This window comes from Daldinia decipiens (genome assembly GCF_022478715.1).
Source record: "Daldinia decipiens strain CBS 113046 unplaced genomic scaffold F4813scaffold_43, whole genome shotgun sequence".
Classification (NCBI taxonomy): Eukaryota; Fungi; Ascomycota; class Sordariomycetes; order Xylariales; family Hypoxylaceae; genus Daldinia; species Daldinia decipiens.
This window is the reverse complement of record NW_026054586.1, coordinates 40,110-55,630: the sequence shown is the minus strand read 5'-3', so window position 1 is coordinate 55,630 and position 15,521 is coordinate 40,110. Positions and strand designations below refer to the sequence as shown.

At 48.7% G+C, this 15,521-nt stretch overlaps 3 protein-coding genes across 3 annotated transcripts; all 3 read right to left on the bottom strand.

The window, feature by feature from the left end:
* Positions 1-904: 904 nt before the first annotated feature.
* Positions 905-4,441, bottom strand: F4813DRAFT_373273 (uncharacterized protein). The gene has a single exon (XM_049244802.1). The coding sequence runs from the start codon at positions 4,151-4,153 to the stop codon at positions 1,028-1,030; it is 3,126 nt and encodes a 1,041-aa protein (XP_049095700.1). The 5' UTR covers positions 4,154-4,441; the 3' UTR covers positions 905-1,027.
* A 207-nt stretch (positions 4,442-4,648) lies between these two features.
* On the bottom strand, positions 4,649-10,015 carry F4813DRAFT_373271 (uncharacterized protein). The gene is made up of 5 exons (XM_049244801.1): positions 9,755-10,015; positions 9,430-9,679; positions 8,898-9,324; positions 5,304-8,832; positions 4,649-5,244 (listed from the first exon to the last, which is right to left on the bottom strand). Exons 2-5 carry the CDS (start codon positions 9,543-9,545, stop codon positions 4,928-4,930), a joined length of 4,389 nt encoding a protein of 1,462 aa, XP_049095699.1. The 5' UTR covers positions 9,546-9,679; positions 9,755-10,015; the 3' UTR covers positions 4,649-4,927.
* Positions 10,016-10,507: 492 nt separating this feature from the next.
* Positions 10,508-14,629, bottom strand: F4813DRAFT_373269 (acetyl-CoA synthetase-like protein). The gene is made up of 5 exons (XM_049244800.1): positions 13,790-14,629; positions 13,342-13,741; positions 13,049-13,285; positions 12,915-12,990; positions 10,508-12,854 (listed from the first exon to the last, which is right to left on the bottom strand). Exons 1-5 carry the CDS (start codon positions 14,105-14,107, stop codon positions 10,682-10,684), a joined length of 3,204 nt encoding a protein of 1,067 aa, XP_049095698.1. The 5' UTR covers positions 14,108-14,629; the 3' UTR covers positions 10,508-10,681.
* Between the last annotated feature and the right edge of the window lie 892 nt (positions 14,630-15,521).

Here is a 15,521-nt window from a genome sequence, read left to right as displayed (position 1 = left end):
CCTCTACTCCTCTACTTCCTACGGTCATCTTTTGTCTTTTACCTGTCCTTGTCCCGGAATCATGATGCTTAAGAAATGGGATTCATCTCTTCCGAGTTTCAGCTTTTTTGCTTTGTTTTCTGGTCGACCAGCTTCTAAGGGCTGATTAAGTTCAGGCGTACTTTCTACGACGATTCGGCTTATTCATACTTCATTTCTCTTCACACTAAAGCTAGGCATCTCTATTCACGTGTCTAAACGCATACATTGTCACTCATTACCTCTTTTCTTTTTTTTCTGCAATTATTTCTAATATTGTTCTTTTTGGGCTCCAGCTAGAGCGGTCACGACGCCCTCGCGGCTCCAGCTGGATAATTCGGTGGACTCCGACCAGGTTTTATTTAACACAGGTAGAGACATGATGGAGAAGGATTAGGTACCTACCTAGAGAACGTGATATAGGTACGCATGGTCGTTTGATCGGTTGGTGTCTTTTCTGGTTTAAAGCATTTTATACCCTGTTTGCTTCACTCTTCTTTGTAACTTTAGCTCGCTGTTTTATCCTCTTCTATTCTCGCTCTACTTGCTTTACTAGATCAATACCTTTAAGTCAGAAATGCATTTCATCGGGTGTCTATTTTACGGACAAGTGTATTTGGGAACCGGGGACTACCATAAGAGTCTAGATAACATGATATGGTCTGGTTTATTATTGGGCCATGGGAACTACGGCTGGGGCGCAATACGTTAAGAGGTGAAGGGAGAGAAGCAATAGATGCATGCCAAGGATTAGACGGCGGGGGGCGTTTTTGGAACACAGGTTGTCTATCTACCTAGGTAGTCTATCAGGTAGATATCTTTTAACTTATTTATGCGATGCTTGCATCTTTATAAAACAACCTCAATATACGAATAACTAACTACTTATAAAATTGACAATGTTCCTCAAAGGCTTTACTACCAGATACATCGAGAAATCCAGCATTCCTGGATATTTATAATGGCACAAAGAAGGGACTACTATATTTCGGTAGGGTGGCATGTTCCCTTACAATCTTAAGTCCTCCATCATGTCGGCCAATGTTTGCCATCTTCGATCATCCTCCCATGAATCCTTTGCTTTCCCCATTACGCTCCTAACCGCGCTTCTCGCCTTACCCTTCCACTTAGTACCGATAGTATCTATGCGTGATCCGTAATTCTCGTATGCCGCTACGAGCTCCGATGTCCTTTGAACTACAGCATCCCATGCGTCTGCATCTGTTAGCCAGCTCCCACGCTGGCTTTGAACGCCGCCAGATGCCGACAACGAGCTCCCGACCCCGCCGACAGCCGTCCTCCACGCCTTCTCCGCTGCGTCCAATGCCCCTGTCCAGTCTTTCCTCCAGGCACGAAGGCGTGACACCAGAGCCCAGGACGCCGAATTCGTTGTAATGAGGGATACGATATCATTCTCGAAGAGTGAGACGATCTTGCTTTCGATGGTGCCCCTCGCTGGCTCAAATATTTTCCCTTCTTCGATGTTGGTGGGGACAGGTGTCTTGGTCGCCTCTCTAACCAGGAGGGTCAGTATATCAATATCTAATGCATCTTCGCTCTTGCGAATGCGGATTACATTTCTAACTCCGAGAACCATGTCTTCTAAGTCTGGATTCGGCGAGATGCTTGCCGCTAGAGTGATTACATTATCCCAAATTCTCCAGTTCGAGTCGGCGAGTGTTGCTCCACGCTTAAAGGCCACTAAGGAGTCATGCAATATATTATGTGCAGACTTTCCGAGTTCGGCGGCATGCTTCGTGCTTGCCATCCCGTCTAAATAGTCAGAATCATCCTTGTCAAGTTTTTGCTGCCGGTCTCGTGTCTCCGAGATAATTTGACGATACCAACTTAACAGTGAAGTTCCAAGGTTGCTCCAGGTCCTCGCATCTTCACCGCCGGAAGTGTTATTTGCGCTTGAGATTGCTCTCTGGAACGCCTCAGCTGCATCAGCGAAGTTTCCAAGACGAAGCTCGATATCACCAAGTCTGCTCCACATCTCCGAGCTTAGCCGATTAACTCCAACAGCAAGTTTGTATGCTTCTCGAGCTTCCTCCCATTTCTGCGTTCGGAGATGGAGCTCACCGAGAGACCTTTGTGCCCTTGAAAAACGACCATTGGAAACATCCCATGCACGTTGATAGTGCTTAGGATCATCCTCCATGTCTCCTAGTATGCAAAATAGGCGAGGGGCATTGGGAGGTGGAGGGGAGCGTTCTGAACCATAGAAGTCAGACGCTTTTAGAGATGAGATATCGAATTCGATATCATCCCCGTCGTAATCATCTTTCGGGTTCGCGGCGCCGTTAGCATCGGAGGTGCGATTGAATAACCGCCATCGCACGATAGCCCGAGCCTTCTCCTCACCTCCACTGCCCCGACCTTCCTGATCATCAGCCGCCGCGCTACTTGCTAGGCAGAGCGCAACTTCTGCCCACAGCCGTAGGCGTTTGAATATCTCCAAGGCTGAGACAAGCGACCCAACCGTCGTCCAGGCGTAGGCGAGCTCGGACTCGAGGTGCCAACGCGGTGGAGCCGACAAAGCATTGACATACCGTAGCCTCTCCTGCGGCGATGCTGACTCGGCCGGTTTGGGAGCAGGGAGAAATGATGTTGGCTTCTGAAGGTCATCCTGTCGACCCTCCCTGCTATCAGGCGTCACTTGGATGGCGGGGATATCGGGTGTAGCTTCTGGCTCATTTGCACCTTGACGTCTCATCTCATCTAAGCCATTGGTCTCTTGCATATCCACGATAACCTGATCCACAAGGGCCTGCATCTGCAAAACTGCACGTTCAACAGTTCGACTTCTGTTCAATTCAATTCGTGATCTTACGAGAAGGGCTTGGGTGTATGTCTGCCAATTGGCTGACTTATCATCAATCACTCGAAGAGCGAAGGGTAAAATCTCTTCCGAAGTCAGCGAATCAGCAGGCGAAAAGGTATCTCTTATGGTTGCTTCTGTTAAAAGGACGATGTGATCCTCCGGAAGAAGCTGCGGCTGTTTGTCCGGTTTAATATCCTGTAATTCAACTGGAAGAAGAAATGAAGCTCGACTATCAGTTCCATGATTATCAAACTCGATGTTCTCTAACAAAGTATCATCGTTTAGGGGGAGCGCAATAGGTGTGGCGTTAGGGGCATGGTGTTGTTTAGGTATTGTAGGAAATAGCGCATGGCTTTTGGCAAGTACTACGAGTTGGCTGATATTCTTCTCTTGAAATCGTGTACGCTTTCCAGGGGCTCCAGAAAGAGCGTAAGAAAAGCCGCTAATCTTCGTGGCTAAGTTCAGGGCCTCTCGAGCTTTTGCGTCATTGCCAAGTAAGATATGACAGGCTGCCTCTTCTAGAAAATATTGGATACGGTACTCTAGAGGCCATTGTGACTTTTCTGAGACTTGGCCTGTCTCTGCCGACCCAGTCACAGAAATGTCGGCTTCTAGAATGCTTTTTTCAATAATCTCCTGGAGGGTTGGCACGTCTGTCCAGCGGCCACTTTTGGTGAACAAAGACCCCGGACCTAGCGAGGGTTGGGTGATAAGTTTATAATGCCAGAGGTGAATCCTCAATCGGGTCCAGGAGAGATGTAGCGAGAAAGAATTCTGCGAATCTGACCAGACTTCAGGTAATTCGGTTGGTAATACAAGGCCTGTTGTGAAGATGAATCTCGACAAGCAAAAGAGCTCTATATGGGGTATATATGGATATGGAGAAACGCCGTCCACCTCAAGCCAGCTGAGACACAGCCTCCTCAAAGACGTTATAGACAAGTCTAGGTCTGCCGGTTTTGTGCCGTTGCTTAACTCAGTAAGAGACTTTTCCCTATCGAAAGCCGAAACAAAAATAGCTTCTACCGAGCTAACACCTTGGAGAATTGGCCCTGTAACGTTTGCCTGTAAGAAAGCTCCTAGGGAAGCTAGACCAAGGCGGATTGTCTCAGTAGCAACGTGGGATTTCAAGTGAGTCTCGTCGAAACTCGATCTGATTTGCTTCTCGGGCGATTGCGCCACTATATGTCGGACAAATTGGGTTATTATACTCTGCGCTGGCTCAATATTAAATGGTTCAAGGAACGAAGAATTCTCAAAAGAGCTCTCTATCGAGATGAGTGTATCGGGTGAGAACTCCCTGTCAACCATCTTGAACCTATTCTGACCTAACGTATCGATATTCCCGTATCAGTGTATCAAGCTTTTAAGGCTGGTGGCATAGAGTAATTGTAATCGTATTTGCCCAATTTTAGAATGGAGATGACGGCGAGGTTAAAATCATTATGCGTAGTATAAGATATTAACTTCATAATCCGGTGGAGAGCAGAAGAGATTTCAAATGATAAACATCGTTAAAGCGTTTACAAATATGAGTAGCATTTCCATTAGAAAAGGATTTGATAGTGAATGTAGAATGCGATATAATCGATGGCGGGGGAGGGGCAATCTTCTCTTCTTTTTTTTTTTTCCTTTTTAAATTTTCCCCTTGACCTATTATTTGACGTCAGGTGGTCTGTGCGATTTTATTGGTGAACAGCTCCTGCCCTTAGTACTTTACCCCTTTAACAGGTACCCGGGCACCGGGGAACATTTACAAAAACTGGTTTTATAGGATCTTATAAAGATATTGCAAACCGAGAAAAAAAAAATTTGGTCTAGGTATCATCATTTCATCACTTCGTTCAATACATATTTGAGTGGACGATAGCAAAGTCCTTGAGCAACCTCGGTGCTAAGAAAAGAGTTGCAGTTTGCATTGTGAAGCTATCTGAAAGCGCAGTTCGTTCCTCTTGTTCATTTCCGCAACTGTCGGTATACACAGACGATATTTAAAGTCATAAGGGCTTCGTTAAATATCATTCATTACAGGCTCACCTACCTTTCCGGTCGATATTCGTACGCCACATTTACTACTAGCTTGCTTTATTTCTTGCCCTTCTTTCGGCCGGGTACGACCTTGAAGCCAGCACCTTGCATCAAACTGGCATCGTTAGTGGTCTCTTTGTAGCTGCTCTTCTTGGCTACCTCATTCCATCCACCTGCTGTGCTTGATTGCGTGTCTGTAGATGGGCTTTTAGCCGGCTGCTTCTCTACCACGCCCTTATCGGCTAACTTCTTGCGCCGAATAAACTCCTCGGCAAAGTGACGTCCATCCATCGTTTTAGAGTTGGCATAGATAGCATCCGAGATAAGATCGCCCGCAAGAGGGAACCCTATCAACGTGTTGGCGAAGGCTTCGACTATTGCGCATCCTTGTTAGCAGTGTTATCATTAACGTGGTATATGTGCTTGAACTTACTGTCCGTAACACCAGTGATTCCTTTAGCTAACTGACCGTGAAGCCATTTGGTAAACTCGTCCATGGCTTCCGTGTGGGCAGGGCCGGCCGTGGAATTTGACGCCTTGACAGCGGGTCGTGATGGGGGGGTTGCAACGGTAGCCACTGGCTTAGAAGCGCTAGGAGGTCGTATCTGTGAAGAAGGACCGGTCGGCGCCTTTATTTTACCTCCAGCTCCAACCGTAGCCCACCCCGAGGTATTGGCACTACTTATTGGATTAGGCGCAGAGACAGCGTTGGGTTTGCTGGCGAGATCGGCGTATCGCTTTCCGACGCTGGATACGGGTCCGGTCTGTGAGGCTACCTCTTTCGCTTTCTGCTTGCGAGCCTCCTCCTCGCGCTGGATATCGGCCAATGTTCTCTTCTTGTCTAAGATTTGTACCTGAGCCGTAGGTCCAACCGCCGGCATCTTCCCCGGGGCTGGTTTTGTCCAGGGGCTGCTGGCTGTACTAGGATTGACAGGAGATGCGGTTCCCCACGTGCTGCTTGTAGGTAGACCTGGAGCAACAGCCGCGACCTTCTCGCGTTCTCGAGCTGCCTCTTGTTCAAGAAGAGCACGCCGGGCGAGAGCCGCTGCCTCCTCCGCCTTGGCTGCCTTCTGAGCTTCGGCCTGCTGAATCTCTTTGAGGCTGGGTCCTTTATGTGATTCCAACCCACCGTCCTTAGCCCACGGGGCAAGCGGCGGCGGCTGGGCTGTAGCTGACAACGGCGTGATGTCAGGCGTGCCAGATCGAGAACTTGTAGCGTATTGCTCTGGTAAATTAGATTTGACACGTTGTGGAGCAGGAGCAGGTAAGGGCGTAGCGGAGGGAGGCGGTGGGAAAGGCATTGGCAGCCCGCTGATTTTTGCGGCAACTGCAGCAGCTTGAGCTTGTTGATACTGCTTTGCCAAGGTAGCTGACTGGTCATCCTCAAGGCGGGCAGCCTCTCCGCCGGGGGGTTGTTCAGAAGCCGATTCAGGCTCGATAGGGCGTGTGGGCGAGCTCATTTGCGGAGCCTGCTCGTTGGAGTTATTACGAAGAGGTGACGCTTGCCGTCCCGCCATTTCGGCATCGTGTTGTGCCCTAAGCTTTTCGAATTCCTGCAAGCGCCCTCGAAAGCCTTCTACGTCTTCGCTGAGTTCATTAGAGTTGGGGAGCTGGCTGCGCACACCTGCTTCCGAAGTGGGCACGCCGATGGGTTGTGGTAGAAGGTTGCCGCCTATCGCCCCCGTACCATGGAGGCCAGCCAACATCTGGCGTTCTGGTCCTGACAGACGAGCTAGGTCGTCCTCCCTGAACATTTCTAGTCCCTGCCCAGAACTACCTTGTACGGCGGCTTGATGTGTAGCTGGCGCGTCGAAAAAAGAGCCCGATGTTCCAATGGCACCAATGGGAGGTTGAGGGGGCATTGTGATGGGCGATGTGATGCTACCAAAACTCGGTTGACTTTGGAGGCTGTGAGCGCTAGAATGATGATGCAACCCCGGGACACCGGGCATCGGGACTCGGCCCATTGACTGCTGGGTTGCGTAATATTCGCGATGGCGAGCCATCAAATATTGCTCTTCCTGTTTGCGTCTCTCGAGATTGTTCTGCTCTTCTGCTGTCAAGGTCCTACCAAAACTAGGAAAGGCATTAACAAGAGGCGGCTGTATCACGCCGCCCGAGTTAGAGAAAGGACCAGTCTGAGATGGCGGACCGTGAGGTATACCGATCTGAGGAACAAGGAAGGGCTCGCGAGAGTTGCCAATGCGCCTAATCAATTGGCCCAAAGGCTCGAATTCCGAATCCTCTAGTTTCTTGACACGGAGATCAGGCGTAAAAAAATTAGCCTTATACCAGTCGTTCATTTCCAACCCGGTAAATGGACCCTGTTGCTGACCTTGAGGATCTAAATAAACCCATCTCATACGATCGGGCATAACCATCGTGCGAGATTGAACAGAAGGGGGTTCGGACGTCTGGCTGGCAGCATAGGATGGTGCATTGCTAGTCGCCGTAAAAGTCTGGCTGTGAGGAGCAGCCGAGATACTATGCAAGCTTTCAGAATTGACTGGCGTTCGACTAGTCTCGGCCTGTGCAAACATGTCGGCAAACATTCCCCTGCCGGCTCGCACAGAGCTATCAGTTTCGCGGCCATGATCGCCGGGTGCAGTACGGCCGATAGCACCTAATGGATTAGGCTGACGAAGGTCCGGTATCGAATCGCTAAGGCTCTCGTTGTCCTGCGTTTGCATCTGCGCCTGCATGGCTGGGGGAAATAGAGAACCGAGCTTGCTTGCTCGACCAAAAGATCCGGAACCACCAAAGCTAGTCGTGCTTGTGGGACCAAACACGCCGCCTAGATTACCAAGGCTTGGGGACTGCAAGTCTCCAACAGGGCCGAAAAGTGAGCCTCCAAAGCCAGAGAAGGGGGCACGCTCGCGATCTGGCGTACTCGAAGATGGCCAGCCAGTTAGATTACTCAACGGCGGGTAGGCCTTCGCGCCAACGCTAGACGTCTGGCTACGATCGCTACCATCAAACGCGGTATGGGCAAACGAGCGTGGCAGACCCCCGCCATAGCCGGAAACATGGTCGGCGATACCTGTCGGGCCGTGTTGCCTGTCCCCCACGTCCTCGTGCTCATTTCGTTCGCCCGGGGGACTTCTGTAAGGATTCGTTTCCGACGGACTTAAAGGCGCTTGTTCATGTTCCGGGTGCCCCCCCAAGTTGAGACTAGACATTCCGAAATCACTAGTAGATCCTTTCATCGGTGTATCGTACGAGGTATGAAGAGGTAGATGAGACATCGGGGGAGGGCTCGTATCTTGAGCGCCTCCTAGAATAGCACTCCCCGAGACGCTGTCTTCGCCGAAGGGATCCGTGTCGGTGCGCTGGCGCGGGCGCCAAAGACGGTTAGCATCCGGAGTAACACCTTCGCCTGATTTAGAAGCAATACTATCGGAGCTATCCTTAGGAATCAAGTGCGCTAAGCGGCTTTCGCCACGAGGATTTCCAGCTCGCTTCTCCCCAATTGTAGATCCAGGAAGCGCGAAATTCCCGAAACTGCCTATGCCAGGCAAGGTGGTCGGAGCCGAGGTCTGCCAGGGAGATACTCCTCCGAAACCCGAACTGCCCGGAGTCGTATTGTTGCGTATTAGATTGCCGAAAGGTAGAGACTTAACAGGAGCCTCTCGCGCACTAGTATCCTCTTCAGGCTCCTCAAAGGTTGAATCCTTCGGATCCGTATTCTTTCGGCCAAACCAGAACGACGCCTCGTCCCGAGGTGGGCGCGTTGCGGACGTCGGAGAAGTCAAGCCGCCACCACCAGAATATGGATTCGTATCGGTAGTTTCACGTCGTCTTGTACCAGGTCTCGAAGTAGTTGAGGGTGAGGCGAGTCCGAAATTGTTTGAACTTCCGTGGGAAAAGGAAGCCTTCCGACCGTTTACCCCTCCTCCCGGGTGATTCCCGTCCTTATTCTGAGCCGGGGGCTTCACAGTAGAATTTACGTCGGACGCGAACAACTATTTCAAAAGTTAGTCCACGAGATAACTTATTTCGACGGTCGAGGCTTAGGGCCGCGACTCACTTCTTTCTCGTCGGGGCTCATCTCCTGCAAGCCGACAGCTGTTGTCGATCCTGGTGCATCCCAACAGATATCTGGCTCCTGAGGGGCGACGTGGGACTCGGCAGTCTTACTCCAGCCTCTAGACGTCGTACCATTGATATGTCCCGGGGCCCATCCGGGCGCGAACAGAGCGGAGACGTCGGGTCGTTGAGGATTGGGCTCATGGACGACGCTGAAAATAGAGAGGAGCTGGTCTCGCGAGTATCTAAGAATGCCCGAGTTGTCGAAATTGGTGGAGCCAACCGGCATGAGAGCGGCAGGGTCAGCAGAGGCCGACTGGATGGTTTCGGAATTTTGCATCTGGCTATTGAGCGACTGGCTCGAGGGCGTAGTCGATATTCGACGGAAAGTTAGAGTGCCGCCGTTGGTTGATCGTCCTGACCTAGACCTAGAAAAGGAGAAAGAAAGGGGTAATCAGCTTGTTGTCAAGGCAATCCAAGATGTCTAACAGTAGCAGAGTATAACAGAGTAATAGTAGGTAATAACAACGTACCATTCCCCGCTAGTATTATTCCCTCGACCATCATTTCGAGCACCTGATCTCGTATCACGGCTCGGGTTCTGACCAGCAGCTGCTGAGGCGAAACTTGAAGGGAGATTTGAGGGCATTGTCAGGGTTATGGGGGAGGTGCAACCTTTTTTCAAGAAATATAACCGATAGTAATAATCGGCGAAGTGGCGTATTGAGCTTTGGAAATTCGAGACGACTCGGAGGAAGATTGAATATTCAGGCGTGTTCTAGTCTAAGGTAGTTTATTTGTTAGTGTCGCCGTTGCGCGACGAAAGTGTAAAGCAAGGTGCCTAGGGTTTATGCATACGCGAATATGAATATGAATGTAGATGTAGATGTGCATGCAGATGCGGCTGTTAATGCAGTTGTGCGAATGCTTTAGAAATACGAGTTGCGAGTATCAAATGAACGATACGATTCATGGAAATGTTGTCGCAGGATTGCGTAACAATAGTCGGTTCTGCTTCGTAAAGCTATTTCGTGTAATAGGTACAGATGAAAGTTGTCGTTCTGCTCTGCAAGGTGCGGTGGGCGTAAGGCGTTGTCGAGTTTCTTCTCTGGTGACGACTTGGAAATTCCTTATTTTATTTTTTTTTTGCTTTCCGCTTGTTAAAATTTCAGGGTGGACAGTAGGCAGCTGGAGGGGAAAAAGTAGAAGCCACCCGCCAGCTGCCAAACAGGGTGCATGGAAGCTACGTACATGGGTAGGTACATAGGTACCTACATGTACATGTAGGTTAGGCACCTTAGGGGTACCTAATGTATGTATGTATTGTACCTACTTAGCCACAGACAGCCCACGCCTACAGTACATACATAGGTAGGTACCTACATGTAGGTACGGAAAGAGAGACCTAAATGTACCTATGGGCCAGCCACACGCGAAATCACCTTAGGTACCTAGCCCACTCCCCCCAATCGCTTTTACTCTACAGCATGACTCGCCCTTGTCTGCTTCTCTACCTAGGTTACATATGTAATATCGGCTTGAAGAGGTGCAATGGTATTACATACCTACCTAGGTTAGGTAGGTACCTTTTTGGCGGCAAATAACTCGAGATGTAGTGTCACCTATCATCAATTTTCTAATTCAACGTCTAATTATTTATTTTATATAAGTCGTTAAGGCCTCATATATGACTGACTACCTAAGGTACCTAAAGTAGGTACTCAAAGGATGAGAACAAATCCTTCTCATCTCCAGTTAGTTGCTAGACAACTCAACTACATCTTCTTAAAACCCCCATTGCTTACACCAATGCTTCATCAACTCGGGTGTAATTGAATTAGCCGACTTCATGGTTGTGCTACGCTCTATCGTATGCCTCATATCGAAAATAAAGGGCTTCTGGCCTGCTTCGTGGGCGTCTGCCATCCCTCGATATGAATCAATTAGCTTAACACCCGGGTTCTTGCCTATATCTTGAGCATCACCAGCCTGGCTTTGCTCTAGTCGGCCAACCCAGTCCTTAAAGCTGATAAGTTCCGGAATACGATCTTTCCCATAGAATTCCTGAACAGCCAGAGCAAGCTCTGCCCACGATGTGGCCGAGGGATTAACACCGTGATAGTAACCAGTGATATTCTGAGCGTCAACCTTCTGAGACACTCCGGCGACCTCGAGAACCAAGCTCGCAATACGTTCAGCTGGCGTCCAGTCCACGCGGTCCATAATTCCGAGGTGAACTGGAAGAGCTCCGAGGTATAAGCTGCTCGCAATAATAGAAGGGAGCCACTCGTGTTTATTCCAACAGCCTGCCTCTGACTCGGGACCGGCGATTTGGCCGACTCGAATTATCGCAGCTGGGAAATCACCCACTTTCGCAACGTCATCTAGAATAAGGCTCGCCACCATCTTGCTACGCCCGTAGCCACCCCCTGCGAGCCCTAGATCTTCAAGTCTTTGTTCCGGTATCGTTCCCCTTTTCCCATCCCAGTTGTCTGCGGTGCCGATCGACGATATAAACACAACAGCCACGCGCTTAGGTGAGTTAATCGCGAAATCAGCAACATTCCGGACACCTCTGATATGAGGCTCGAAGGATTCAACAGGAATATTAAAGTTGACTGGCCACGCATTGTGAATAAAGCGGTCCGCCTCGTTTAGCAGCCGACTATATACGTCGGGGGGGAGTCCAAAGTCCGGGCGTGACATGTCAGCATGTAAGAATTCGACTTTGGATGTAAAATCGGTACTAAGACCTCGGTCCTTAGCAGCTTGCCCCTGACGTTTGATACCTCCATCCTCAGCTCTATTCAAACAGATAACTTTCTTCACCAACGGACTCTTTACAAGGAGATCTAGCATGTAAGATCCTAGCATCCCCGTAGATCCGGTAAGGAGGACCGTCTGATTCTCATCTTCAGGGTCAGGTCTTCCTTCCCTCTTCCTCGGAATATTTTCTGTATACCTCTTCCAAAGATATTTCATTGCCTGAAGTTCATGGTCCTGGCTTCTCTCGGTGTTCTCATTGTCGTTTTCTTTCACGATAGAATAGATATACCGAGCAAGTCTTCGCGGTGTGGGATTGCCATAAATAACACGAGCGGGCACCTTCGCTGCGTCGACGTGGAAACCTGAAGCTTCCAGTCCGCTATGGAGGAGTCGGGTAGCATTAATAACTTGTAAAGAGTCGATACCAGCCGAGAAAAAATCGGTGTCTAGTTCGAGTTCCCCTTTAGGTCCAAGTCTAGTTCCAAATATATCCTTTATAGATTCTGCCAGCGTGTCCTCAGAATGCATATCCATCTGGGGAGCAACTCCATCGAAAGCTTTGTCTGCTTCTTCGTAAAGTTTATCGATCTCTTCCTTATACAACCTCAGCGTACTAGCTCGTTGTACAGTTCCCTTTCCAGCGCGGTTAAACGGCTTATCTGGGCTAGCCAATGCGATGAACTGGCGTGCTATCTGTCCGTGGGCGGCAGTTCTGGTATTCGCTTTAGCGACATATGGCCAGACACTATCAAGCAGCTTCTCGGCCTCTTGATCGTTTCTAGGATTTGTCACAGGTTCAAGAAGGAGACCAGCTTGAAAGTGGTCTGAGCCGACTACCAAAGCGCCCTTGATTCCGGGATGATCGACGACGATCTCCTCGATGATCACTGGATTAAGCTTTTCTCCGTTGGAAAACACAATGATGCTGTCAGATCTTCCGTAATATATCCAATGATCCGGGAGAGTTGGATGACGTTTGTACATGTCCTTCGTGTCAAACTCATCGGCTTCCGGGAAAGTATAGAAAATACCCTGAAGACCTGGATGCTTATTTTGCCGGACAATGACTAGTTGATAGACGTCCTCGGCACCTTCGACCTTGCGCCAGTCCGCTCCGATCATATCGGAATTGAATATGAAATATTGCCAGAGCTCAGGGTTCGGTTGAAAGTACATCTGAATTATCGTATATCTGAGATTGTTAGACGTATTTGATTAACCAAAATTAGCCCCAAGCTGCAAGTCGACTTACTCCGTAGCACCGATTACATTAACAAGTCTTATTCCCTTCTTGACTAGTCTGTCACCGGCCTCTTTGTTAAGATTTCCTGCTGGAATTAGCCCTCCTGGAAGAAGTAGAATCGTTGTTAGGTATGTGTCACTAACCTCCACCGAAAGCAACAATTTTTAGCTTCATCAGTGGCCGAATCCACTCATCATTCTGGCTCATCTCTTCCAGCATCGCCGGCGGAAGCATAACTCCCTCGACATCTAGATTATCGATACACTCGACGACTAAGTCAATTGATAAGGGGCGATCACTAATACCTAAGGCGATCGGGGTGTCAAAGTATAATACGCAGTAGATGAAGAGATATATTCCGGCTGCATGGAAAAGGGGCACTTGACGTATTAGCAAATTGAACCACAAGCTTCGGGAATCCAGGTAGCTAGCTTACTCGGTACGAAAGTTTTGCGCGATGCCTTTGCAAGCCCTCGTAGCCAAGGTTCAAATCCATTACCGAAGGTAGGCAAGTCATGATGAATATCGTGCATAGCTATCAGACCCTGCCTGATGACAACCGGCTTCGGGATTCCAGTGCTTCCGCTAGTATGAAGCACTACCAACGGATCCCATTCAGCTTGCTCGAAAGTCTTCTCGTATGGGAACGGTTCGACATCTTGCTCAGGAAACCAAGTTTCGACGGAACCTACTTCGATCGCCTTCATTTCGCGTTCTTGTAGCCATGGACGGACTAATCCTCGTAGTGGCTTTGCAAAAGCGAGAAATTGACAGTCCGTTTTATCAAATAAACTTAACTGTCCCTCGAGAGAATTACGGGGAGAGATAAATAAGGCCTAAAATACAGTCATTTCTAGATACCGAATATTTATGAGGAATATTACCTTGTAGCCGGCCTTGACGGCGCCAACTAGTAATATGACATAACGAGCGTCGTTTGGACCGACATAGGCTATGGTCGGAAAGGAACCCTGCGATGGAGTGCCGCATGTCTTGACTATCCTGTGCGCGATGCGGTTTACGGCGTTCGCATACTCTTTAAACGTAATAGATTTCCAACCATCCTTGGGGTTGTCGGAGCGCGGTACAAGGAACGCCTCTCTCTCAGGATCAGCCCTCGCGATATCGTCGATTATATTGGGAACTAGCCGATACTTGCCATGTTGATCCAGGTTGGATTCATTTGTCCCCGTGTCTATCATGTCGTCTATTTCTAATGGCTATTTGGAAGCTCGTCTCTACTTCTATGCTCGCGTCATGAAGGACATAGGTGCAACAATTTAGACCCGCCTCACTTTCTTCGGTTGCGATTAATTCAGTAGTGTTGGCCAGGACACGGATATGATCTTATCACCAACACTCCCGGGAGACAAGGCGGGAGCAACGCCTAGGTTTATATAGCCAAATGAGTAAGGATCGCATCCTCGGTTAGGTGGAGCACTGAGTAGGCCATAGTATATAAAACATCATGCGTCCCAACCGTGATGGGATAGTATCCGATATTTCCGTGGCTTTCCATGTGATGTAATGGTTGCACTTTGGCTCCAGCAAAGAAAATACTGTCATGACCTATATCCGAAACCCGGGGGTGGGCAATTACAAATACACCTACCCTACGTAGGCAGACTACGAAGTTACATAGGAGTAATACGTTCCAGCGTTGCTAGGTTTCCTAAATGGCCAAAATAAAATCAACCAAGGGGCTCTGAACCGGGACGTGTCACCTACCTCATAGTCGGCCATAGTCGGCTATAAATAAATCATTAGTATTATAAACTCTTATATCTAACATTTTATAGACATAATTTATGTTATGGGTTTACGAACGGGCGAATCCAGGACCCCTATGTCCTGCAGAACTTACGTGAGGCACTAAGAATATATGTCCCATGACTGAGAATGTAATACCGATTTTTGATACTACACCCGAACATACCATGGTTCCATTCACTCAAGAATGCTCCGTAGATATCAAGGACTCACAATTTTTATCGCACTTGATGACTAAGATCTGCATAGTAGCAATGTGACCATGAAGTATTAGACCGCCTTATATGTCGCTTATACGCCCTATACGTTAATACATGAATGACGAGTTGTGATGGGTTTTCCGTTAGTCGGGCAAGTAGGTAGTTTGGATTCAACCACTCACATGCCTGGGTTAATCCCGGATACTACTGGGAACAATGTGGGTTTGTTGATCACAGCTCAATGCTAAATCATTATGCTGATTTAGCTGAGCACTTTGATTTCCTGCAGGCTTCGGCCGAACCGCATCGGACACGAATTCAAGAACCCGTAACATTCCCCGAAGACTCGGACATTAAGTGCCGCGAAAGAAGAAGGGAGACTCGTATGAGGGAAATGGCTCTACACAAGGCTTTTTTATAAGTCGCCGAAGACAGGAATTGATAAAGGTGTACGTTGATGAACTATTAATAGAAGGTATTTTGATATAATGTTTCAAAGGGGACTCCTATAAGCGATAAATATCGGAGAGTGCCACGTTCACTGCATGAGATAAATGGTACCGTATCGTCCTCAGTATTGCACTAATAAGCTCTTCCATATATAACCTGGGAGGAAATGAAATTGCATTCTAGTTAGCGAACATAA

Bases quoted from the DNA above. Each gene is read 5' to 3' on its own strand.
- F4813DRAFT_373273 (XM_049244802.1), bottom strand. From the start codon at position 4,153: ATGGTTGACAGGGAGTTCTCACCCGATACACTCATCTCGATAGAGAGC.
- F4813DRAFT_373271 (XM_049244801.1), bottom strand. From the start codon at position 9,545: ATGCCCTCAAATCTCCCTTCAAGTTTCGCCTCAGCAGCTGCTGGTCAG. The intron at 9,325-9,429 runs GTACGTTGTTAT...CTCCTTTTCTAG, and splicing joins AATAATACTAGCGGGGAATG to GTCTAGGTCAGGACGATCAA. The intron at 5,245-5,303 runs GTAAGTTCAAGC...GATGCGCAATAG, and splicing joins AATCACTGGTGTTACGGACA to TCGAAGCCTTCGCCAACACG.
- F4813DRAFT_373269 (XM_049244800.1), bottom strand. From the start codon at position 14,107: ATGATAGACACGGGGACAAATGAATCCAACCTGGATCAACATGGCAAG. The intron at 13,742-13,789 runs GTAATATTCCTC...ACTGTATTTTAG, and splicing joins CCGTCAAGGCCGGCTACAAG to GCCTTATTTATCTCTCCCCG. The intron at 12,991-13,048 runs GTTAGTGACACA...TAATTCCAGCAG, and splicing joins AATTGTTGCTTTCGGTGGAG to GAAATCTTAACAAAGAGGCC.